We start from the raw sequence: 25340 nt of genomic DNA, 5'->3' as shown, positions 1-25340 counted from the left end.
CTCCCAGTGCAGTGAGAGCGAGAGCAGATGTTGCAGCCAGCGCTGGACCCGATCTAAAAACGGCCGCTGCGAGAGGCGTAGCAGGAGTGAAAGCTGTCACGAGCACTAATGAGCTTAATCATGTGCAGAGGGAAAGCAATAAGGTGAGGCTGGATGCAGCCTCCGTCCAACGCATAGAAGGAGTCGTCCCCACAGTCGTAGACACTGTCAGAGAGAATTCTCTCATCTCATCTGCTGAGAACCATGGCATATCAAATCACACAAAACTTTTGACTGAGGGAAGCTCATTCCCCTCCCGTGAGAGCGAGACTTCAAGAGTAAGCTTGGGAGAAGAGAGCGTGGGAAATGAACTCGATGTCATTGAAGAAAAAAGTGAGTGTACAGAAGGGGAGGATGGGGAAAATGATCACAATCATTTTGCCAGTAGTAGGTTAAAATTATCCCAAGAAAAATCTTTCCAAGATGATTGTGATTTAAGTAATGTCCATTTGAGATCTATGCCAGATGAAACAACTGTTAACAAAGTTGATACGGAAATCTTGCCAGAGGATGCAGTCCTGAACGAAGCATTGAATCTTCTAGATGAACTAGCGAACTCGGAGCACAAATCAAATAGTGAAACCGGGGCACCTCCACAGTCAGCTGCCAGTCGATCACACAGTTTGGAACTGAGCCAGCGTGATAGTGAAACCAGGCCTGTTGAAACCAAATCGCTAGAGGACAGAGAGCATGGTGCTGATTGGTCTGACAGAGGCAGACTGGACTCGTCTCTCATTTGGCATGGTGCAGGGGACAGCGCTGGTGTGACTGCAAAGAGAGGGTTGGTCACCACGCTGACTGATTCTCCTGTTCGGAGTGAATCTGCTGTAACTGAGCCAGTGAGTATAGAAAGAAACATTGGAACACGTGCACAGGCAGCCTCAGCCGGGGGAGAAGAGGTGGAAGTGTTGTTTCTAAATGAGGAAGTGGAGACTGGTGTAGAGAAAAACACAGGAAAAACAGAGATTCCCAAAATAAGTTGGAGTGGAACAAATGGTGCATTTGTGTCGGATTGCAGTGCCAGGGAACGTAGCCCCACCGATATCAGCGGCAGGAATAAGCACACTATAGAAGGGAGGTTGGACGACTTGTCTGAGGCGGTCTCGCCGATTCCGGAGACCGAGACGGCTGTCGGTGCGGACGGCGAAGTGATCAGGAGGAGGCGCTTTGTGAAGCAGGTTAGTTTCCAGTGGGAGGCAGGCAAACTCCGGCAGGTTGTTGGTGATGCGGATAAGGAAGACGCGGAAGTCGAGTCCGTGCCTGTTACCGTAGAAACCTCGCCCCCAGACTCACCAAAGAAAGGCATCCTAACACGGGGCAGATTCTCAGGGAAGCGCGACCACCCGAGCCTGTCCAAACAAACGGGCGAGATGTATCGCCGGCCGAAGAGCGAAATCTTCGACAACGCCCTACGAAAGGAGATCCCCGTCAAGGCGACCAGCGATGTTGCCAGGCAGCGTCCAAAGAGTGCCCTCTACCTGTCAGAGGCAGATAATGTTCCCGTGGAGAGAGGTAGGGCCATGCCCAAGCACTATCGCCCTCAAAGCGACTCGTTGATGCAACTGGATAAATTTGACAGCCTCCAGATCAAACCCAAAGCGAGGAGGGAACGTTCTCCAAGTCCGGTAAGTTTGATACAATTATAGGCATATTTGCTATTTAGCCTGGTATACATCCAGTAAAAAATGTTGTGATTGTTGTGTGAAAAGAGAGAAAAAATAATCGTAAAACCATTAATTGATTTAAACAGAAAAATTATGATACAACTCAATATCTAACAGATTTATTATCGTACAACTTATCATCCGACAGATTTGTGTATAACATCATGATTTCTCAACCTTTCCAATATTGTATCATGCAGTTCTGTTAATTTACAGTACGTAGAATATTATATTTTTCAGATTTGTGCTTCATATACGTAAAAAAAAAAGATAAAAGAACAATTTTTACTTGCTTTCAACATATGAATTTGTAAATGGTTAAATGTCTTTTTAAATTGCTTAGATGAGAGGATCATTGCATTTGCCATATTGAGTAGTAGTGGTGGAGGAATGATGACTGGAAAACTGTGTGGTTCTCTGTGAGTCACATTGAATTAAAGTTGCTATATAAAGCAGTGCCTGATGCTGCGTGTCACTACATGATTAGTTCTGATGTGTTGGAGACTGCTACCAGAGAGAAAGCTATGCCGGAAACGAGAGTGTTAATGATATTGTTTCCATTATGGACTTTGTATGCATTTACTTGAGAATTGAGAAGGCTATACCTTACACATTCATAATAAGAATTTGAGAATCTATTGGTGATAATAGGAGATGATAATAATCTACGTATGTATAATGAATGTGTGTGTGTGTGTTTGTGTGTATGTATCCAATTTAAATAAATTAAGGTATAGATATATTGAGCTCTTAAACATAATGACGCTATCAACTAGGTGCAAATTGAGAGAGAAAACAAAACAAAACAAAAAACAACAGGCATGTACAACCATTGTGGTCACTTGTACAGTGTATGTGAAGCATGAGAGGGGGGGGGGGGGGCAGAAGTATTGACCAGAGGGGTTTAATGACCAATTGTGCATTTGGAGTAATGATATACGGCATGCTGATATTATAATGTATACTGTGTTCTTGACCATTGATTGTCTCCATTGATCACCATTGACTTCCATGCTGCAGTATGCTGGTAATTAATTCTGCCTTGACTTGATTTCCACATGTTGTGGGGAGGGGGAAAAAGGTTTCTGTAGAATTAATATATATAACTTATGCTGATGTATATTTGATATTTGGCCTAATTCTGTGTCTTCCCTCCATCCTGAGTGTGACCCAAATTATAAGCAACAAAATGCCATTATTTAGATTGAAGGATGAGTGAACACAAACATGTCTAAACTTTCTTAGCCATAATTCATCACAAGAATTAAGTTTGCTATATCTCCCAGTGGACCTTTCCACTGTTTTTGCTAAGGATTTAATTACTCACTCAGTGGTATAGGCCATAAAAAACACACAAAAAAAAACATTAAACCAGAACAGCATAAACAAAAATAACAAGTCTGTATGTCTGTGAGGATATTCTTCTTTGATGGAGCTTTCTTTCTTTGTTGATGTAATGCTACTCAAAATACATCCAATGAAATAGCTTTTCCAAGATAAAAAAAAAAGCAAAGGCAAAATGCAATGAAGTCAAAACTTGTCTTTGTGCTATTCATAGATGGTGCCATGGCCATTTGAAGGATCTGAGGAAAATGCACACACATACACACACCCACACAAAACCCAACAGGACAAAATGTTGATGAGAAATCCTGATTCACATGTGAGAAATAATAGCATCTCTGATCAGACAGATGAATCACATATTTCTGTGAAGTCTCTGAAAGGTGTGATCTCTTGATTTAACATAGAAGAGGGAGTAGATGAGTGTATAATGAGATGGGAGGAGGGGGAAGGGGGAGGAGGGAGGGGTGGGGAAATTCCCTAGTTTTAATCAGCTGCATAATTTGACAATGTAGACTGGATTCCTTTCCAATGTCTCGCAGGCATCGAGTCCCCTGTCTTGAGTCGAGGTCTGGGGCTATAAACCAATTCCTCTGTGAAAACATACTTTGCTATTTGCTTAGTCTACTTTTCCCTGCTCCTCATCCTCAGCCATTTGGAAATCCAAGAGTGCGTTGCTTTTGACGCAGCGGGTATGGAAGATGGGTATGCTGTGTACTACCTCTATAAGAGATCTTCATGTCTAGAAAGTCTAGGTGCATTAATTTTATTTCTAGCTCTCAGTGTTCACCTCTGCGATGTGTTTTAAAATATAATCAGGAAATAAAAGGCAGATATTTAGTAGCAATGATGGACATTAACAAGTCCTTTGTATGAAATTTTTCATAGAATGCATCATGAAAACAATGTAGGATTAATCTCATAATAATTATTCAGGGACTATTACCAATAAAAAAAAAAGTTACATATTCCAGATGTCCTTATAAGAAGTGTGTAAAACTCCAGTACAATGATTCAAAAAGTGGTGAGATAGGTTAAATCGTGAGCCTGATTTAGCATTTAAATGTAATGCAAAGCAGATTAAATTACATGTACATACATTGCACTTCAATTACACTCTGTTCCTGGTATCAAATTAACAAAATACATACATGTACTTTCAATATGATGTTCTTAAATGAAAACTACAATGTAGGCCTACTTATAATTATATATGGCCAAGGTACATCGCATGTCTTCGAGTCTATTTTAGAATCGAAGTGTACCAGAGATAGGCATTTTGCCTGCATTTCGATTAGACTCTGCTCCTGTGACAGTAATCTAAATTGATGGTGATGATTGGTATTCATTTGGGGCATACAAATGCAATATTTCACACAGGGTCAGGCGGTATGTACAATTGTATCAAACGACTTGCCACACACCAGACACTTAGGACAGCCCTGGCCTAATAAGGCAACCCTGTGCCAGGAGTGGTGGGCTGAGGACACGTGTACTTATTAAAGGGGTCAGTCCATCTGCTTCCCAAATAGGGAATCATGTTGCATGAATGTGCATGGAGAGTAAAGTACCAACATTTTAAAGATTTTTATCAAGAATAAGTTGCATGCAGTGGTATACATGTGTGTTGACAGATAGAACAAGATTTTTTTTTTTTTTTGGGGGGGGGGGGGGTGGGGAACTGCAATCTGCAAAATCGATACAATTTCTCTCCAATTCAATTTTGATAAACACCTCAATGCCCCAACCATTTTTTTCTTCAAAAATTGAAAATAATAAATAAATAAATAAAAATCTTGAGGGGGAAAGAAGGGTGTAATTGGAATGTTAATCATGAACACCTCATAGTAGTCATACTATATGTTATTATGGCATGCATACACACTTACACACACACACACACACACACACGAACTAGAAAATATACATCTATAGATGATTTTCTCTTACTAGTACATGTACATGTGGATAGGCCTATATATGTGGTAGTGTATGCTTTATTATACAGCCCAAGCTGTTTCTGCTGGGTGTCTGTGGTCTGTTGACCCTGAGTTAAAAATGCTCTATGCTACAATTAGATAACTGACTACCCCCACATCCTATTCCTATCTTTATCAAACCACAAGCCCCAAATCCTCAATTCTCCCTTTGTATAACCTTTAAAGGATCATAATTAATAGTTATGGTTGAGACCTAACTTCAGGTTTCTAACATTTTGGGGTGAGATATTGAGAAACCTCTTATGAGAAAAATGAAAGAGCATATAATATCAATAATTCCAAGAAGAAGGCAGCATTTATTTGATGAAAATTGGTTTCGAAATGGCAGAGATACCCAAAACGGAGCAATCCTAATAATCGTGTAAAAGATAGGACCCAACTTTTATTACCATCACTTTGTTTTGCCTTGTTGTTGGATGTCTCAGCCATTCTAAAACGGAATTTGATCAAATAAACTTAAATTCTTCTTAGAATGGTATGCTCTATACTATTTCACAAGTGGTTTCTTGATATCTCACAAAAAGTTTAAAGCTCAATCCTCATTTCCTCCAATTCTATATCATCACTTTAAAGGCCCAGTTTGATTTTAATATTCATTGACTCAAATCGAGATCACAAGGATTTATTTTTTTTTAACATGCCTTAAAGGATCAGTGTGATTTCAATATTGAATTGTAAATTGAACAATATCTGCAAAATTAAAGTCTTAATTTGTGAGACTTTGCCTGTACTTCACAATCTGATGGAAAAGAAAAGATAAGCTTGTAAATGTTATTATAGGCTAACTTTGGAAATGAAATTGGCCTTAAAAACCAAGAACATTGGTACTAAAAGATTGATTGAAGTCTTTGCAAAATTCAAGATACACTTTGCATTATTATCCATGTTAGTGAGTTTAGTGCATTGGAGTGTGTGTGTGCGTGTGTGTAAAAGTGTGTCTTTGCATATAATGTATGTTTAGGCATATCTGGTTTTGTGGAGTATCTCTATCTGCTTGTGTTTGTGCATGTTTGTACCAAACAAGTTTGTATTCTACAAATGAAGAGTTTGTTTGCAAAAACCGATAAGTCCATATTTGCCAAATGGAGATATTTGCGATTAAAGGTCAAGAAAAATAAAGAGAATAATAAGAAAATTTTTGCTTCTTTTGACCGTAACTTCAAAAATGTACCTTTATATGTAGTGACCAATATATCATTTAAAAGGTGTTATTTTGTACTTTATGACAGAGACCGTACTTCAAAATCTTCAAAAATGGACTTATCGGTTTTTGCAAACTCTTCAAATGTACCACTCTGTAAACTGAAACTGTCATTTTCAACCAAGGGCTTGACCTGCAAAAGTGTATAGCCTTCTGTACCTTTAATTACAAGGAAAGTACTAGTACATCTCCAGTGGTATCCATTTCAGCCTGAGCAGGATTTTAGTTTCCATTTGGGGTAATTTGAAGACACTTGACATGTTCAGCAATATTGGAAGAGCTTCACATGAGTGTGTTCAGTCCAAATGCTCTCACCTGTGAAAAGAAAAGAAGCTATTCTAAGGAGTTACAGATACATTCTTAAATAGAAAAACTTGTCAAAAATATAGATGACATCCTCTTTTAAAATTGGATAGCACCTCCTTAAATAAATAAATAAATTAATTAATAAATAAGTAAATAAATAAATAAATAAATAAATGAATGAATAAATAAATAAATAAATAAATTAATTAATTAATTAATTAATAAATTAATAAATAAGTATATATATATATATATATATATATATATATATATATATATAAATACGTAAATGAATAACAAATAAAACAAAAAATGGGAGACCAAAGAGGGGAGTAGAGCTTTGCAGGCCACTAACTGAAAAACACCTTCTAAAATTACTATAATCATGTAGACCTTTTTTGGTAATCAAGCAACAAAATATTTCTTAAAAAGATCTTCAATAAACTTTCAACATCTATGCCGTATGTTTGCAAACCTTGTTAGAATACCATTTGTTAATAACTCATAGAAGTTCAAAGCAATCTGCCATAGAAAGTCCTTATCTGAGGTCATCATACACATATGAGATCTTCCTCTTGTGTTAGTGTCATGGTGAGTTAACAATAGTGTTTTCTCTTTGGGAATTCCGGCAGTGTGAAAGTCCATCTACTCTTGCTACACACACAAACATGATTGAATATCTGCCATAGCCTTTTTTCACTTAAAGGTACACTTTTGTAAAATCCAAATAATTTCTCTATGTATTGCTCATCATATTGTGTAATATGTGTGGATTTGGAGGTTGGATAGCGTTTTCTGATAAGCAGATTTAAAAGAACCACATGTAGTTGGCATTGAAAATCAGAAACATTCAATGAATGTGTCCCTGATTTTTCCTTCCAGTCCTATGTCAGGAAAACTGAATAAAGTAAGAGAATTTTCCACAGTCTCTAGAAGAGAAGGATGTTTACAGTTCAGTTTGATAGCTGAGAAGATGCATTCTATTTCCATGAAAAAGGAACAAAATCAATGACACAAAGTAAGACTTCTGAATTTACTTGGGTGCGCCTGTTAATTAATATTTCAATTTCAATTTCAATTTCAATTCGTTTATTTCCATTTCAATCACAATAAAAACAACATGAAGCATTCGGTGTTACAGATGAACCTAAAAAACAATGACATGTAAAAGAAACCACAACAAGAACATCAGAATTACAGTCATGAATTGTTCCAGATTACAAAAGGCAACAAGTAAAATGGAAAATGGTGTATACATAAAAAGCCAATAAGGCCTGTAGGCACGCATACACCGTTGTTACAAATCATGTAGAATTGTAATATCAACGTTAATGAGGATAATGATGATAAAAGTGGTGGAACACACCTTTGTACTTGGAGTTTCGATTGCTAATCACTGGAAATGGGTTTGCTGTAGGATAGTATATCATCTAATGTTGTTGTTTTGTTTGTTTTTTGTGGATGGGATCCTTTCATCATTATAAGCATTTATGAAGGTATTGAGTCCGTAAAATTATTACTCCTTAACCCGTTGATGATGGACTGATTTTGCTGTAACCTGCATTTCCCATAGACACCTGCCCAAGTATTCTCGGGACTTGTCTTCAACGGGTTAAAGTAGACATTCACCAGTCTTTCCTGGTTTATTGGTTTTGCTTCTCTCTCTATTGCCACAATGTCAAGGTCATTTCATTTTCTCAAAATTTAGCTTATAAATGAAACTAAATCAACTTGCCAAAAATATTACCTCAAAAATAAGAAATGTATAGTATTTTGTCTGAAACTTGGGAAACTGCTAATATCTTTCTCCTAGAGGGCATGGTTGTTTCATTTCATTGCTTTGTTTCTTGATTGCAACTTTTCAAACTTTTTAAAATTGTGTTTTAAGTGCCAAGTCAGGAAACATGTTGCTTGCAAAGTATGATGTATATAATGTACAGTAATACCACAAACAACAAAGGAGAACTTGACTACAATTTCTAAAATGTTATATCATACTATTATTGTAAAGGGTATTACTTGCACTTGTATACATGAAATACCAACAAGTCACCCATGATCACTCGAGACACAGTACAGTGACACCTCTATAGTATTTATTAAAAGAGATTGCATGCAATTGAATTCTTTCAAAATGATTTTCTTTTTATTCATGTCCCATTTTTTTTAATGTGTCTTTCTGTTTGCAATGTGAAATAGTAAAGCATACCTGATATAGCAATGGTATTGTCTCGGTGTTTGGTCAGCATAATAAGGTTCTTAGTGAAATATGTTTCCTTCAAACAAACCGAAAATGACAAGGTCATGGAAAAAACAAACAGGTTGCTGACAGCCATTGCTCTAACACTTTCAATGCCACTGATAACTTTCCTTTACACAGTATCAGTGGAATATTGAGAACCTGGGTCATTGGGGGTTAAAGTGATGAGGTAATTACACATCTGATGCTAGTCTCTTATACCCCTTTCAGGTAATCGTGGATGCGGATAATAGGAGCACAAGTCGTAAAATTTCGATTACATGAACGGGAGAGGAGTAGAAAAGTGCGCATTATTTTTATGCTGCTATTATGCGCATAATTGCAGCATGAGGAGTAGATCGAGAATACATGAACGCGTTTTACGACTTATCCGCACTAACATTCCACAGTTCGGTCAAAGGTCACTCGATTTCCCGCACAACCGCTGATTGCTGAGCTTGAGCGCGCGAGAGGTGTGCATACACGTGAGGATATTCACCGGAAACATTACGTCATTATAGAGGCGTGCGCAGTAACCATGACAAATAACTCGCACAAATAACTCGCACCATTATATGAACGGGTGCTCGTAAAAGTAGTGCGCACTTCATGGGATATATGAACGCGATTTTGACTACTTCATCCGCATTATTTGGATGCGGATAATTGAACCGCGATTACCTGAAAGGGGTATATGTTTTCTTGTATCACAGTAAGATGTGGATTTCAAATCAAAGGATATGTCTTGGGAATTGCCAGTGGTGTAACATGACAGACCCCCTTCAAAAGATGTACAAACTTGAACCTCACCACTTGTTTGGTAATCTGATCTACAACTGGAAAAATCATCTTATGGAAGGGAACAAAGAGTGTCTGTTGCCTCAAGGTTAGTCTGATGACACTCAGACCCTTAACCTGTTTAGGACAGACTGATTTTGCACTACAACACACATTTCCCATAGACACCTGCCAGAATATTCTCGGGACTCATCTTCTATGGGTTAAAGGCATTTTTTTTTTTTTTTTTGGTGTGATATGAAAATCCATTATTTGAATGAATCTTTGAGTGTCTTGTTTGTTTTAGTTACTATCGTGTCTTTTTATCAAGTTCAATTCATTCTTATGTTTGGAAAAGAGAATATTTGCAGGAAGTGAATAAGGGAGTACAAGGCTTTACTATCACCTGCATAAACATAGCATAAATACCAATCTTGTCTCATTATCAAGATGACTGGTGGAGATTTAAAGGCATAATTTACCATTTGCAGAGGAAACAAAAACCCAGCATTAGTGCTTTAAAATACTTCCAAAATATGAGATAGCGACAGAAACAACCACTAAAAAAATCACTGGTAAGCATTGCTTATTAATATACAAAATGTGAACAACAGTAATAATAAAGATGCTTCCAGACTAAACTTTCTGTAGTTATGGTTTACTGGAAAAAAAAATACTGATATCTCCTCATATTGTGGGCTTTATTGCGAAAATTTAATGGTAAGATGTTTTATGGTACAACGGACCCATGCATATGCATCAAATGTGGTATCTTGAACATTTTTATAATCACTGCTCCCAAAGGTAAACGGAACCTTTAAGGGCACATGTATAGCCCAGCATAGCTCAAATTATAGTTATAGAAATCAAAGCAAAACCACAAGATTCATGCAAAGCCAACATGCATTCCCCCCCCCAAAAAAAAAGTATAGATATTGAAGACTATCTTCCTGTAAAAACAAACTGTAGAATGTAAAATGAGGTCTGTAGGGATATAGACTACATGAGATCAAGTCTGTGTTTAGACTTGAAGGTAATTCTGTTTAATTTTGGCCGTCTTTGAGGTCATTCAATGACCTGATAAGGTTACCAGTGACCAAGCACACACAGGGAGCCATTGTTGGGCTGCTCCTCAAATTGGCACCACTAACTTGACTAGTTGGCATATTACTGAAAACATAATATATTCAAGGAGAAAACGCCCACAATCTCCTGTTGAGTATTTTATCAAGTGGTTTCACTTACATTCATTACCATGTTTCGCAGAAAACTGTTTGCAGAAACAGACAAACTGTGTAAACACCTCCTGGCATCACATAATACACTCACAGCGAGTACCAATGTGTAGCCAACAGCAAGATGGGACAATTTCACACCCAAAACTTTATAACAAAGAAAACAAAAACATATATCACCCATGATCTTCAAGTTGCTTATAAAGTAAAACAATTTATGAGCAGTTTACTCACTAAATAATGACAGAATACCTAACAAAGATCCAGGGTTTTCACCTTTTCTAGATCAACATTAAGTCTCTTTACATACTAGGTCACCATCATCTCAATCTGTATGGAAACATACTCACACACACACACACACACACACACACACACACACACACACTCTCTCTCTCTCTCTCTGTCACACACACACACACACACACACACACACATTCATTGGAAATGCTATTGTTCTTGTTTTGTTTTCCATTCTTTGAAAAGCTTAGTATTGTGTGGAAGGTCACTTTTGGTTTTCCTGAGTTTCTGGACAGATATCTCATATGTAGGGGAAGTGGACATGTTATCTGACATCCGTGTTGAATTCCTTTCCTGTTATGGCTCTTTGGCCAGCCTCCTATGATTAGGTATAGTAGAGCAGCTTTCTTTTGTTCGTATATGCTATCCTTTGCATTCACAATACTTAGTGGCAGCTCCCCCCCCCCCAACATTACACACACACAAATATACCCACCCACCCACATGTGCACGTAATTACGGTGGATCTCAACAAATTTGTTTGGTGATTGTATATTAATATCCTAATTTTCAATGATGTGGCCTTGCATTACCAAACCAACATTCTGTCACCAGATAAAGACTTTCCACTTATAGTCAGATTCTGTTAGAAATATAATACAGACTTAGTCACTCACCAAATTTGGATTTTTCTAAACTGACAGAAATAACCGATTGACTGAGAATTGGATATTTAAGAATGCTTTACTTTTGCGAGGAAAAAAGGAAGGGGTTTTGAAGAAGTAGATGTGTATCAAGTGCTCTGTGTAACACTTCATTGTAAGTGGAACAAAAATAAAAAGGATTTGAAATGCCACGGCAGTAATATTCTGTAGATGGTATCAGATTACGGTAAATTTGGATGTGGAAGGGTATTTCCCTTTCAGCTTTTACCAGACCAGTGCATACTGTAGACAGCATACTATGAGTTGATATTAATGAGATACCCGTAGCAGTAAAGGAATAAGCGTATGATATTTTCAAGAATCATTTAGATATCACACTCACACTCGGCGAAGCAACTGCTGTTGTAAAGGAATGCAATGGATGTGACCCGGGGGTTGTAATAAATGACAAACTCCATAGAGGGGTGAAGACCCTTTGGAGTGTCCCAACTTGTGCCTACTCAGAGTTTTCTAATTTATGCCTTTGAATTATTCAAATCTGCTCTGAGCAACTAGTAGCAAGAATCACAACCAATCACCAGATCCCTTTCTCAATGAAGCTTCAATGCAGAACTCTCTCTTTTTTTTAACACTCATCTCCAGTGGGCAACTCAGGCAATTTCATTGGTTGTAACGACAGACTGAATCATATCTCGCTAAATTATTCAGCAGGATTGGTGTAGTCATTAAGTCTCCTCCAATGCTCATGAGTGCTGATCGCATTTGCAGACCTCTATACAAAGACCTTTCAGGAGACGGCTTCAGCTTTATGATAGCTTGCCTTGCACTTGCGATCATGAATACAGCAGTATGAGGGCCTTTAAAGGCATAATTTGCCATTGGCAGACGAAATAAAAACCCAGCAGTAATGCTTCAAAATAGTTCTAAAATGTGAGTTAGGGATAGAAAAAACAAAACAAAACAATGTAAAAATTTGAACAAGTATAATTGAAGAGTTTGTTTGCAAAAACCAATAAGTCCATTTTTGAAGTACGGTCTCTGTCATAAAGTACAAAATAATACCTTTTAAATGATATATTGGTCGCTACATATAAAGGTACATTTTTGAAGTTATGGTCAAAAGAAGCAAAAATTTTCTTATTATTCTCTTTATTTTTCTTGATCTTTAATCGCAAATATCTCCATTTGGCAAATATGGACTTATCGGTTTTTGCGAACAAACTCTTCAATTGATATTAAGTATTGTTAAATATACAAAATGTAAACAATATTCATAATAAAAATGTTTTCAGACTAAACTGTATACAATTATGGTTTAATGAGAAAAATAGTGATACCTCATTATATTTTAGGCTTTATTGCAAAATAAGATTTTATATGGCAGGACATTTTATGATATGAATTACCTACACATATGCATCAAATGTAATATCTTGAACATTTTTTTTTTAATCTCTGCTCCCAAAAGGTAATCAGGGCCTTTAAATCAGGCAACATATTGAAGATAATTGTTGACAAGGAGAAAGAATTGTGAATGTCACAAGGTAACAACAAATAGTATAGTACCTTTTCTTTTAGCAAGACATTGATAATCAGGAACGCTTCTTTTAACCCATTGAGGGCGAGTCCCGAGTATACTCGGCCATGTGTCTACGGGAAATGCGTGTTGTAGCAAAAACAGTCCATCCTCAACGGGTTAAACACGATGATACCTTGGGGATGGTTTTACAACATGTTATTTTTACCTCTTGAAACAGGAAGGGACCCCCAGGTAAACTTTTTTTTGCATCAGATATCATTTGTACACATGGAAAGTTTGTACAAGATATATCTTCCTGAAGGATGGCAATTCAATAGATTTGCCAAAAAAAAAATGAGAAAATGTCATTGGCACTGAATGCTATTTTAGCAGTACTGCAAACAATGACTAATTTGACGTGTTGTAAAATCAGAAATATTTTCTCATGCATTTAGCTTCGGTGAATATTACAAGGAGACATGCACAATTAGCAAAAGTGTAATGCACATGAAAATTTTGTCCACACAATTCAGAACATGGTTGTAGGCCTATATTTCTTTCAATGTGCGGCAATTTGCAAAAGTTTTATGTATTGACCCAAAAAAAAAAAGGTAGTTGGCTTCGATTTGCAAGTTTCATGCTGCAAATGTTTACAGTATTCAATGACAGTTTAAAAGTTATTTCAGGAAAATGAAATTGAAATTATGTGAAATGCTCTCAGTGAAGTCATGCAGGTGCGTGTTTAACTTGCGAGCTATATACATTTTGATATGTAAACGTGTGTATTTAGCTTCATGTAGAATATGCAGACTATATGTTTTACTACCTTACAATACAGGGCAAATGTCTTCCAATTCACTCTGCTTATAGGCGGTGTTAGCAGTAAAATGGTACCACCAATTATTTCAGCATCGTTCCTCCTTATTCAGTGTTGTTTTGGAACCTGACATCCTGTGGCAGGAATATGTACTTTATCACCAGAGGAAAGCCTGTTTTCATTTTTTTTTTAATATATTTCTTTCATTAAAACTTACTAAGCAAAATACAAACAAAGAGCCAAACCAAACATGTAGGAATCCTGTTTAAAGCCTACCCCCCCCCCAAAAAAAAAAAACCGACGCTCGCTCGTCTTTTTTTCTTTCTCATCTTTGTTCGCCAATATAAGCACAGACTCGCCTCTCTTATATAGTGAAAATGTTAACTTTTGATCATGTGATGTGCCTCCATTTATCAGGGTGAAAAACATCATGTATTGGGTAGTTTGACAGCATTTCAGATGGATTTGTGAATGAAAATGTGTGCAATGATTGTGATATTGCTCTACATATGAGCTTCTTCTAGTGATCTTTGTGATTGATGCGTCATGACAATGTCTCTCAAGCAGTTAATTTGTGTATGTATGTATGTATGTGTGTGTGTGTGTGCATGTCTGTGCATGTGGTTTATATGTACATTTGTTTGTTTGTTTTTTTTTCATTGTTCTGTGTACAGAGTGGGTTGTTAGTTTATGTAATTTGAATGTAATCAATAATGATCATGAAAATATAAAAGTTACAGTACGTTATATGATAAACTGGATAAAAATATGAATTCTTCCCCTATGTTATTCTTTCCTTTGCAACTGCTTTACCATTATGTAGCTGGTGTTAGTGGCAGAATCGGTGAGTCAGTGTATTAATACTTTGCACAGCATAATGTGTGTGTGTGTTTGTGTGTGTGTTGCACACATACAATATTATCTTCCTGAGCAAAATTCTTTCTGGAATGCTTGAATTTTGTTTTAATTCTTGCAGATGGTACATTACATTTCACAATGCGACTGATATGGGATTGAATATGAGAATTAAAGGAAGGGGATAAGAGGTATATAGGCAAGAAATAATAACTAACAATCAAATGTGAGAGAAATTCAAATGAGAGAGAGAAAAAAAAAATAGAGTGTTCAAGAAGTGAAAAAAAACCCCAGAAAGTATGTGAAAGAAGTAAAGAGGAGGATATTTATGCGTTGTGTATGAGATTCCAAAATGGGGAAATGGGAAGAGAGAGAGAGAGAGAGAATGATTTTGATAAATATCAGTTTTTATTCATCAATATCAGCCAAATATAATTGCAATGACACCTCTCCTCTCTAGAAGGAGAGTGTAGCTGTGGACATGTTTGATAAAGAAAAACAAAACAAAACAACAAATAACAAACACCTTTCTTCATTTTGCATTGCATGGTGTGATTTCTCGGTTTTTTTTTATTTTCTTTTGATTTTAACTTCAGTATCTTGGTGCCACATCAATGTTTATTATTTTTGATTAGTTTTTTTTCCCCTTTCTTCAATGGTTTGACATATTTTTACCTGAAAGAAATGGACGAATGAATGGATAAACATGCATTTATATGTTAGTTGCTAATTATGCATGTTTTTTTGATACTCAAAAAAAAAATGCAACTCTGAGCATTGTCTCTGCATTTGAAGGGTTTGTTTGCAAAAACCGATAAGTCCATTTTTGAAGATTTTGAAGTACGATCTCTGTCATAAAGTACAAAATAATACCTTTTAAATGATATATTGGTCACTACATATAAAGGTATATTTTTGAATTTATGGTCAAAAGAAGCAAAAATTTTCTTATTATTCTCTTTATTTTTCTTGACCTTTAATCGCAAATATCTCCATTTGGCAAATATGGACTTATCAGTTTTTGCGAACAAAGTCTTCATTTGCAGAAGAAGTATAGAAATGAAAACACTGCACACTGGCACTGGTCCGACAATCCAGGACCAGTAAAAATCACTGTCAGACCAGTAACTTTTTCCAGAATGGACCAGTAAAAAATGGAAAAACAGTACCTACTGGTTTGACAGACAGGTCAAACCAGTAGAAAAAAAAAAATGGGTTAGTGTGCAACCCGAAAAAAAAAATATATACTATGTAGACCATAATCACAGTATAATCATTTTTATATCATTTTGTTTTCCTTAAAGCATATTAAACAAGAAACAATTATCATTGTTTCTTACATGTATTGGGCATTGGGCATGAACACTGTATGCATGTGCATGTTGTGTGATGTGAGATTGGAAAAGTTAATATCTTGCCTGATGCATGCTTGCACACAGTGACTGACAGCAGTGTCATTACTATGACGATATGTCTCTCTAATCCTGTCATGTCTTAGGTTTGGGGTATAAATGATGAGTTTAAATGCAAGTCAGGTTAAGAGCCTTGTTTAAACACTTTTTGCTCAATTGTTATATCATAGAGCAAATAAATTAAAACCTTCCATTCCTTCCTTATTGTATAACAAGGACTATTCTGGAAGTTGTAATAAATAGTATCATGTATTTCTTATTATTTTCTTCTTTTTTACTTTTTTTTTAGGCAGATTTAATCGCAAGATTCTCAAATTGACAAGAGTGGAGTTAACTCAATTTGCAACGAAACTTGTCAAATCATGAAAATAAAGAAAAGTGAAAAGGGATCCCTTAAGTGAATGCATTATGCTGTGATTCACTTTTTTTTTTAACATGACCAAGTTTCTATTAAATACAATTTTATGTTTATTTCCTTGAATGCAATCAATATTTGACATCGGATTAACCTCAACAATGCCATATAGTTCGCACAGATATACTGTGTATCACCCATACTCTAACATTTCCTTAAAACTGTATTCAAATGTAGCAATGTATTTTTCTGACATGCTTCCTTGTATCATGCAGAAAATGTATAATTTAACATTAGTATTAAACCAAATCCACCTCATCTTACACGTTTTCCTCATATGAACCTGACAGTTTGGCGTGAATTGTTACCAATCCAACTAACATAACTATCGTCTGTACAACCTGCAGTCATTAACTTTTCCTCACTGAAATTTCCATATATTGCACATACACTTTTGAAAGTTTGCTGTAAGACACACACCATTAAAATAGATTACATGCATCAGTCTTGATTATCAACTACTCCCTCTGTGGTATCTAGACATGTACATCACCACAACTAGATCACTTTCATTTTGATCCAATATAGTACAATGTATTAAAGGGATCTATGGTATAGTATTGGTGGAGATGAGGATTGGGCTTTTAACTTTTTGCCAGATACCAAGAAACTACTTACGAAGTAGTACAGAGCATACCATTCTAAGAGAAATTCAAAATTTATTTGGTGAAAATCAGTTTGGGAATGGCTGAGATATCCCAAAACAAAGTAAAACAAACCAGTTGTAATAAAAGGTGGGTCCCACCTTTCATTAGGATCACTGCTTTTTCTTTTTTCTTTTTTGATATCTCAGACATTTCAAGACCAATTTTCATCAAATAAATATTGAATTACTCTTAGAATTATGTGCTTTATCATATTTCATATTAAGAGGTTTCTCATTGTTTCACCCAAAAAATTGTTGATAATATTTAATTTGATGTCAACAAAAACTGTATCGTCCCTTTAATTTTTGTCCATGGGAAAACTGATAGGATGTGTGCAAAGATTTTGATGTGATTCATATCTCGTAAGGAATGGGTAAATGTGTACAGGACCCATCCTTGATAGAAGCATTTCCACTGATATGTACTGCTGGTAAATTTAAGATAGATGATGCAGAGGATTGGGTGGATTATAAGAGTAACTTCCAGCCCCATCATCTTGCCAAACCTGAGATATTGAAATTGAATGGGGGGGGGGGGATTAATTACAAACAAGCAATGCTAGTTCAATAAACAGTTGATAGTTTGCATACAGGTGAAGCCTTCTACCAAAGTAATTCTTGTTTTTGTTTTTGTTTTTTGAGGGAGGAGGGGGCTAGACAAATTTGATTTGAAATCATTGAAATCAGAGTGAATGTGAAGAAGATTTTAGAAAACGCATGTGCAAGTATTATTATTATTTTTTTTTTTTTTTTTTTTTGCAAGTGGTGATAAATTATGGATGTCTTCCTTTCAGGACATGTGAACAAAGTGTGAGTGCTCAGAAAACTTTTCTTCACAAGATTTCATAGGGTAAAGTGAAACAAGTTGGTTGACTTCATGTTGAACAAGACATGAAGAGTTTGTTGGCAAAACGAACAACACAGGTTAAACACCATTTTTAAAGAATTTTTTAAGGCTGCACATCAAATATGAAAGCAAAATAGAATCTTTCAAGTGATTCTTAACTTGTTAGATAAGATTCTTAGCAAGAGATATTCCAGAGGTTACTTTTAAAAAAGTATCCCATATTATCTTAACATTTTTTTCCTGTTTTTCACCAGCTCCAATCGCATATGTCTTAAATCAAAAGGAACTGAGTCAAATCATTGATATAAAACTCTTGAAATACTTCATTATTATTACTATTGTATCACTATTAGATATGAAATATAATCTCCGCTTGTACTCTATACCATATCTGTTTGGTGCTTGTGGGAAATGTGTTGAAATACCAATGATGCCACTTGTACTACACTGTGAAATCTCAAGTTATTTCTGTCATTTTTTGTTCCCGCTATGCTCAATTTCACTTCCTTGTAAATTTCCCTGACAGACATAGCATTCATGACAATGTCAAGTGATTACCGACAGGAGATAGATGATAATAAATCCACATATGAACAAAATGGCGGCTCAGTTGTTTTTCCATTATTTCGGGCAAAGTAAGGGAAGAATTCCACACCAAGTAATACTTGACATTTTTGTGTAGTTGCCATTGGTAATGACGGCATTGATTACAGCTTGTGAAAGAGCATTAAAAGGTCAAGCATTGGCAGAGTACAGCGCCAATGCTACAAAGGGATTGACTCGAGAAAGAGGCGGTGCTTTGGCGTGCGTTCCAAATCAATAATGATTCAAGAAGCGTTAGAGAAAAAAACAGTCAAGGAACAGGTGCAAGACTTACCAGACGAGAAGCGAGAGTTTCTTGTGGATCGTTACCCAAATCCTGAGAAGCATTACACCAAGAAGTGCAATGACTGAGCAGGATTCATACTTAGAAATCACTGCCCATGCATCTTGATCGAGAAATGTTCCTCGATATATCATTCTAATGCCTTCAAAGAGGGCCTATTTTTCACACTTCTTTTACAAAGGATTTTTAAAAGTTGTTTTTCATATGATAGCAATTCTTGCACAATGTTGTAATTTCAGTATGCACTCATGCAAGATCCATTTGTTACTTTGTTGGAATTTACCCCCCCCCCCCAAAAAAAAAAAAAAACAACCCACAACAACAACAACAACAACAAACAAACAAAAAGCCCAAACAAACAAACAATCAAACAATATAAATGTACACAGAATGTACAAAGTATAACAATTCAGTTGAAGCCAGAGGATCATCTTATTTGAACACATGGTTCTGATAAATATCATGTTCTCCTGAAAATATGACTTTTTGTTTCAATTCCAAGAATCTTCTTTAGGTCCCATCTTCTCTGAAACTTTCTGTACACATTAGTTTTGTTGAATAATCACCCTATTCATTTGTGAAAGAACTTAAACGTGATCTGAAAGTGTACTGTGTGGTATTGAATGACAAATGTCAGCTTTTTGTTTTGATCTGGTCTGTAGTAATTATTGAACGTTATTAGTGTGGCATGAGGAAGGAGATTTCTATAGGAGTTACACATAATAGGCCCATTTGCAGATGAAACAAAAATCCAACTTCAGTGTTTCAAAATAGTTCTAAAATGTGAGTGAAGAATAGAAACAAGCGGTGTAAAAATTTTAAACAGTATAATCAATGTTAAGTATTGTTAGGTATATACAGAATGTGAACAATAGTTACGATAAAATTGTTTCCAGAATAAACCATTGGACTGCAGTTGTGGTTTGTTGAGAAAACATAGTGATATCTCCTTGTATTTTAGGCTTTATTGCAAATCTTATATCGTAGGATTTTTTTTAATACAATTGACCTACAGGTATGTAGGTCAGTTGTAATATTTTTGTTGTAACATTTTTGAAATCTTTGCTCCCAGTAGTAAACAATACCTTTACCAAATTGATAAATGGAAAACATTAACACACACACAGGAAGACAAATAGAAACAAACAGTAAAACAGATCAAATCAACTGCAGGTTTTGACAGTGAGGTGTGATATGACAGAATGCTGATCATGTACTTAGCCCTGCCATCCCGTTAGCAAGCTAGTTGCTCCCCCCCCCCCCCCCCCCCAAACACACACACACACACTTTTTTTTATCTCTCTCAATCAATATTTTGGGGTTGGCATTATTGATTGTGCTTTTACTGGTCTGACCTCTACACTTTGTGTGACATTGACAAAGGAAATTTGCTAGAGTATGTCAATCAAGGAAATTTTAGTCCAATACATGAAAAGACACTTCTGTCATTTGTGGTAGTTACTAAGTGGTAATCAAATCAGAAGTAAGTGTATACTAGTTGAAGAAGAAATGATTGTCACAAGAAATATATCCATTAATAGAAGTAGTAGTAATGGAAGAAGAAGTGAAGAGTTTGTTTGCAAAAACCGATAAGTCCATATTTGCCAAATGGAGATATTTGCGATTAAAGGTCAAGAAAAACAAAGAGAATAATAAGAAAATTTTTGCTTCTTTTGACCATAACTTCAAAAATATGCTTCTATATGTAGTGACCAATATATCATTTAAAAGGTATTATTTTGTACTTTATGACAGATATCCTACTTCAAAATCTTCAAAAATGGACTTATCGGTTTTTGCAAACAAACCCTTCAAGTAGAAGTAGAAGTGGTAGCAGCAGAAGTAGTCATAACATCATCATTATTATTTGTAGTAGTAGTAGTAGTAGTAGCAGCAGCAGTAGTAGTTGTAGTAGTAGTAGTAGTAGTAGTAGCAGCAGCAGTAGTAGTTGTAGTAGTAGTAGTTGTTGTAGTAGTAGTAGTAGTAGTAGTAAATGTAGAAGTAGTAGTAGTATTGATGGTAAGGGTAGAAGTAGTAACAGAAGTGGATTATTTTTATTCTACTACTGTAGTAGTAGTAGTAGTAGCAGCAGCAGTAGTAGTTGTAGTAGTAGTAGTAGTAGTAGTAATTGTAGAAGTAGTAGTAGTATTGATGGTAAGGGTAGAAGTAGTAACAGAAGTGGATTATTTTTATTCTACTACTGTAGTAGTAGTAGTAGTAGTAGCAGCAGCAGTAGTAGTTGTAGTAGTAGTAGTAGTTGTTGTTGTAGTAGTAGTAGTAGTAATTGTAGAAGTAGTAGTAGTATTGATGGTAAGGGTAGAAGTAGTAACAGAAGTGGATTATTTTTATTCTACTACTATTGTTCTACTACTGTAGTAGTAGTAGTAGAAGACTAAGGAGGAAGAGGAGTAATAGGAGTATTAGGAGTAATAGCAGTAGTAGCAGCAAACGTATTAGAAAAGTAAGTGTGGCAGAGCAGAAACTCAGAGACCATAAGCCCTCACCATGTAAAATTACCAGATTTAGTCTGTCTGTTTACACAGATGCAAAAGAGCCCATAAAGATGAAATCTCCTTGTAATGGGAGATGGCTGTACATATTCCCGCCTGCAGGGGGAGCTGTTTATTTTTCATCATCCAACAAAATGAAAAAATTTCATGAGCTCAGAAACTGGTCCAAAATGGACAAAATATGTGAAATAAAGTCTTACAATTAGCTGTGGTGTTTGATATGCAGTCAACTCCCAGAGAATGGAAGAAACAAACAAAAAAAAAAATGATTCACAAAATCCTGCAACTTTCCAATGATAGAAGTTGTCACACACATCAGCAGCTAAAGTCTACTATTTAGTAACAGAGATTATACAGTAGCACAGCCTTACTCTGTCTTTACAAAATCCCTCTTATTTTGTACAGGGTAAATCTGAAATACGGCGCATATATTATTATATAAAAGTATGTATCTTTTTTCTTCTTTTTTTTTTTTTCAATTGATGAGCTTTGATACAGTCATATTGATAAAAAGGGGAAAAACCTTTTTAGGACTTCATGCATTAAGACAGATAAGATTTAAGTGCATGCAGTAGTAAATGACTCTAAATTGAGGTCAAAGGTTCTCTGACTTGATAGACCAGTTTAAGATTAAAATTCTATGCATTCCTTTATAGAAATAGTTTTTCCTTATATTTAAAAAAAAAGCTTGCCCAAGGCTTGCCATCCACTTGCCCAACATGTCAACACTCTAAAAACACAAATGTTGAATTAGCATTTAAAAGGGCCGAGGAGTGACAACATTTTCAAAGTGTTGGCTTTCTTGCTAGATTCAACATTTAAAATGTTATCTTAAAAGTTGGATGCAACACTTCAAAAATGCTGTCACTCCTCGGCCCTTTTAAATGTTGATTCAACATTTGCATTTTTAGAGTGAACAATTAATGCAGGCAAAGTGCATTACAAGTACAAGAATGCATGGAGCACAGGTAGATGGATAGAATATGTAAAACCTTTTTTATTGGTCCTTGAAGGGAGAAAAGATCCAGAAGTGTTCATAATATACATAGTGAGCTGGTCTATCTACTTATTAAACTTCAATGGAAGACAAGAGAATGAATAATGATAGTCCATCAAAGACAGTGGGGAAAAACACATGCACTGTACTTCCTTGTGTGACCTGAAAGTTCCACTCAACAAGCGGGCGGATGTGCCCAAGTTACTGCACTTGGCCATTAAAGCCATTAATGCAGACTGGGGATATAGAAATTCATTTTACTTTCGTATGATTGACCCACAATGTTCACCTCGCTGCCAGAATGTCTTATGTTACAAATGTGACAAGGGAAATTGCATGTAGTATAGGCCTAACCTTTAGCCCAAACTCAAGTTCAAGTTTAAAGAAAAATTACAATGATAATGATGGTGATTATTATCATGACGACGCAATCATTATCTTCAACACCATAAGCATTATCATCAGCGTGATAGTCATTGTGATAGTAATGATGATAATTTTGGAAAGCATTATAGTTACACTGCCCAGTGTTAACAGTGTGCTGGCCTGTTCTACTGGGATGCACTCCAACTCAGGTAACAAACATTGTAGCCCATTCTCAACCTTTGCTTTAAAAAACAACAACAACAACAACAACAACAAATTAGCATACTGACAAAGCACTGCTTTGCAAACACAGAAGTAGCAAAATAAGCAAAATAAATAGCAAATTATAGTTACACTGCCCAGTGCTACAATGTGTTGGCTTGTTCTACTGGTATCCCCTCCAACTCAGGTAACATAGCCCATTCCCAACCTAGGCTTAATTAAAACAATAAAAAAAAAGAACAACAACAAATTAGCATGTTGACAAAGCACTGCTTTGCAAACATGGAAGAAGCAAAATAAGTCCCAAATATTAAGGGGTTAATAAGCAAAATAGTTTAACCACACCCAAGCATAAAAGTGCTAGTTTCAAAAAAGAAATACAATTTTTACATCAAAATCGAAGGTCATCAAATTAGGGCAGTTTTAAGTGCAACATTTTTTTTTTTTTTTTTTTTTTTTTACATACAGAGTGTGAACTGCAGTAACCCTTAGCCTTTGAGCAAAGAACTCCATAAAGTCACTATCCCCAGACCCAACAACTCACCATCACTCAAGCTTATTGATTGATTACCATATTAGTCTCTGTATAACAGACCCTCTCCTGTTTGATACACTTGGGTCAAAGAACATGATCCGTTATTTAGAGCGTTTCAGATTTTTTGTAGGATGCAGTACTTCATGCAGTAGATTACATTTTCGATGTTGTTTTTTTTTTCTATGTATTATCATGCAGTCTATGTCCTCATGCCGACTGTAGAGAATGTTTTTACTCGCATCAAAGACTGATTACTTAGACTAAAAGTGTACAATAAATTCACTTGGTATGAGGACCTGATCAATAAATTCCAAAGGTAAAAGGTCCACTTAGCTCAGAATAACAGTTCATTACAAAGAAACAAGAAAAGAGAACATCCTGCTTTTAATGATTAGTCTCTTCATCAGACTTTTGTTTTGTTTGTTTGTTTGGTTTCCCAAATTGAGTTACTCCATGCAGACACTAGACATCCCCACTGTGTTTGTTTCCCATTGAAATTGACACATTTATTATAATTTCAGTTTCATGGTTCACTTTCAAGAGCAATTTAAAAAATCTGATAAGAAACCCAGAGTACCAGGTCAACAGCTTTTCTTTAGATCTGTCCTTAGACATTATTCACATTGCTGTCTTAATGGCCATTTTCTGGTTTCTGGCTATTGAGCAACTGCTGAAGATTAGAATATGAAAGATAAAAGCATATATTAATATGAATATAGATTGATGTGTCAGTCTGTTGACATATTAAAGTGGTATACATAAAGGATGAATATGAATCTAATAAACTAGAAATGTTCATTTGGGTCCAAGAATAATATACTTGGGTGGTGTTATTTATATCAAATGCATTCATTAAAAATTAGTTTTAGAAACGTAATGTTTTTATCTTTTTTGGGTATTTCATCATGTTATTCACTTCATTCCACTAAAAAAATGAAATAAAAAAGAATTAAAAAAAAAATATATATATATATTGTGCACAATATACTTGATAATTAAAGGAAACCATAAACCAAAACATAAATGTGGATTGAGCTAAAGCAGCAATATTTAACACATCAGTTAAAGTTAGAGAAAAATTTTACAGTTGATTCAAAAGTTATGAATTCTTAAAGTTTTGGTGCCATCATCATTGGAAAAGGAGACTAATAATACACTTACAATGTTATTATGAACACCAATATAAAGAAAATATGAAGAAAATTGAACACAAAAGCAAGAGATTATGAAGCAGAGGAATGAAGGTTAAGAAGAGGTATGGATTTTCTTCAATTTGTCTCCTTCTACAATTTGTAGCTATGGAGACAAATAGAAAGAAATACACACCTCAAAATTCAACCTATTTTCATGTTTCTAGCAAAATGAAACAACACTTGACTTGCCTCCATTGAAAAGCATGGCGATTGATATTACCCTAATCTTAGTAACAAGCCAATGGAATGTGTACCTTTCATTAAAAATGAAATTTTATGTCATTCTCCATATAAATAGAAAATATTTTTTTATATTGTCCATGACATCACAAAGTGTAGTTGTCATGTTATCCAGGGATGATGATACTGAAACTTTTATAATGAAAATCTCATAACTTTTAATGAACTTG

At 35.5% G+C, this 25340-nt stretch overlaps 1 protein-coding gene across 1 annotated transcript in view; it reads left to right on the top strand.

Annotated features, from left to right (window-relative positions):
- The first annotated feature begins 497 nt into the window (after nucleotides 1-497).
- The window catches only part of LOC140226378 (rho family-interacting cell polarization regulator 2-like), a 103698-nt gene continuing 78855 nt past the window's right edge, over nucleotides 498-25340 (top strand). Inside the window, exon 1 of the mRNA XM_072306861.1 lies at nucleotides 498-1664. Within this exon, the coding sequence (XP_072162962.1) occupies nucleotides 498-1664 (1167 nt within the window). The remainder of the gene's footprint in view (nucleotides 1665-25340) is intronic.

This window comes from Diadema setosum, chromosome 3 (genome assembly GCF_964275005.1).
Source record: "Diadema setosum chromosome 3, eeDiaSeto1, whole genome shotgun sequence".
Classification (NCBI taxonomy): Eukaryota; Metazoa; Echinodermata; class Echinoidea; order Diadematoida; family Diadematidae; genus Diadema; species Diadema setosum.
Note: the sequence above shows the minus strand (reverse complement) of the source record. Positions and strands in the feature narration are given on the sequence as shown.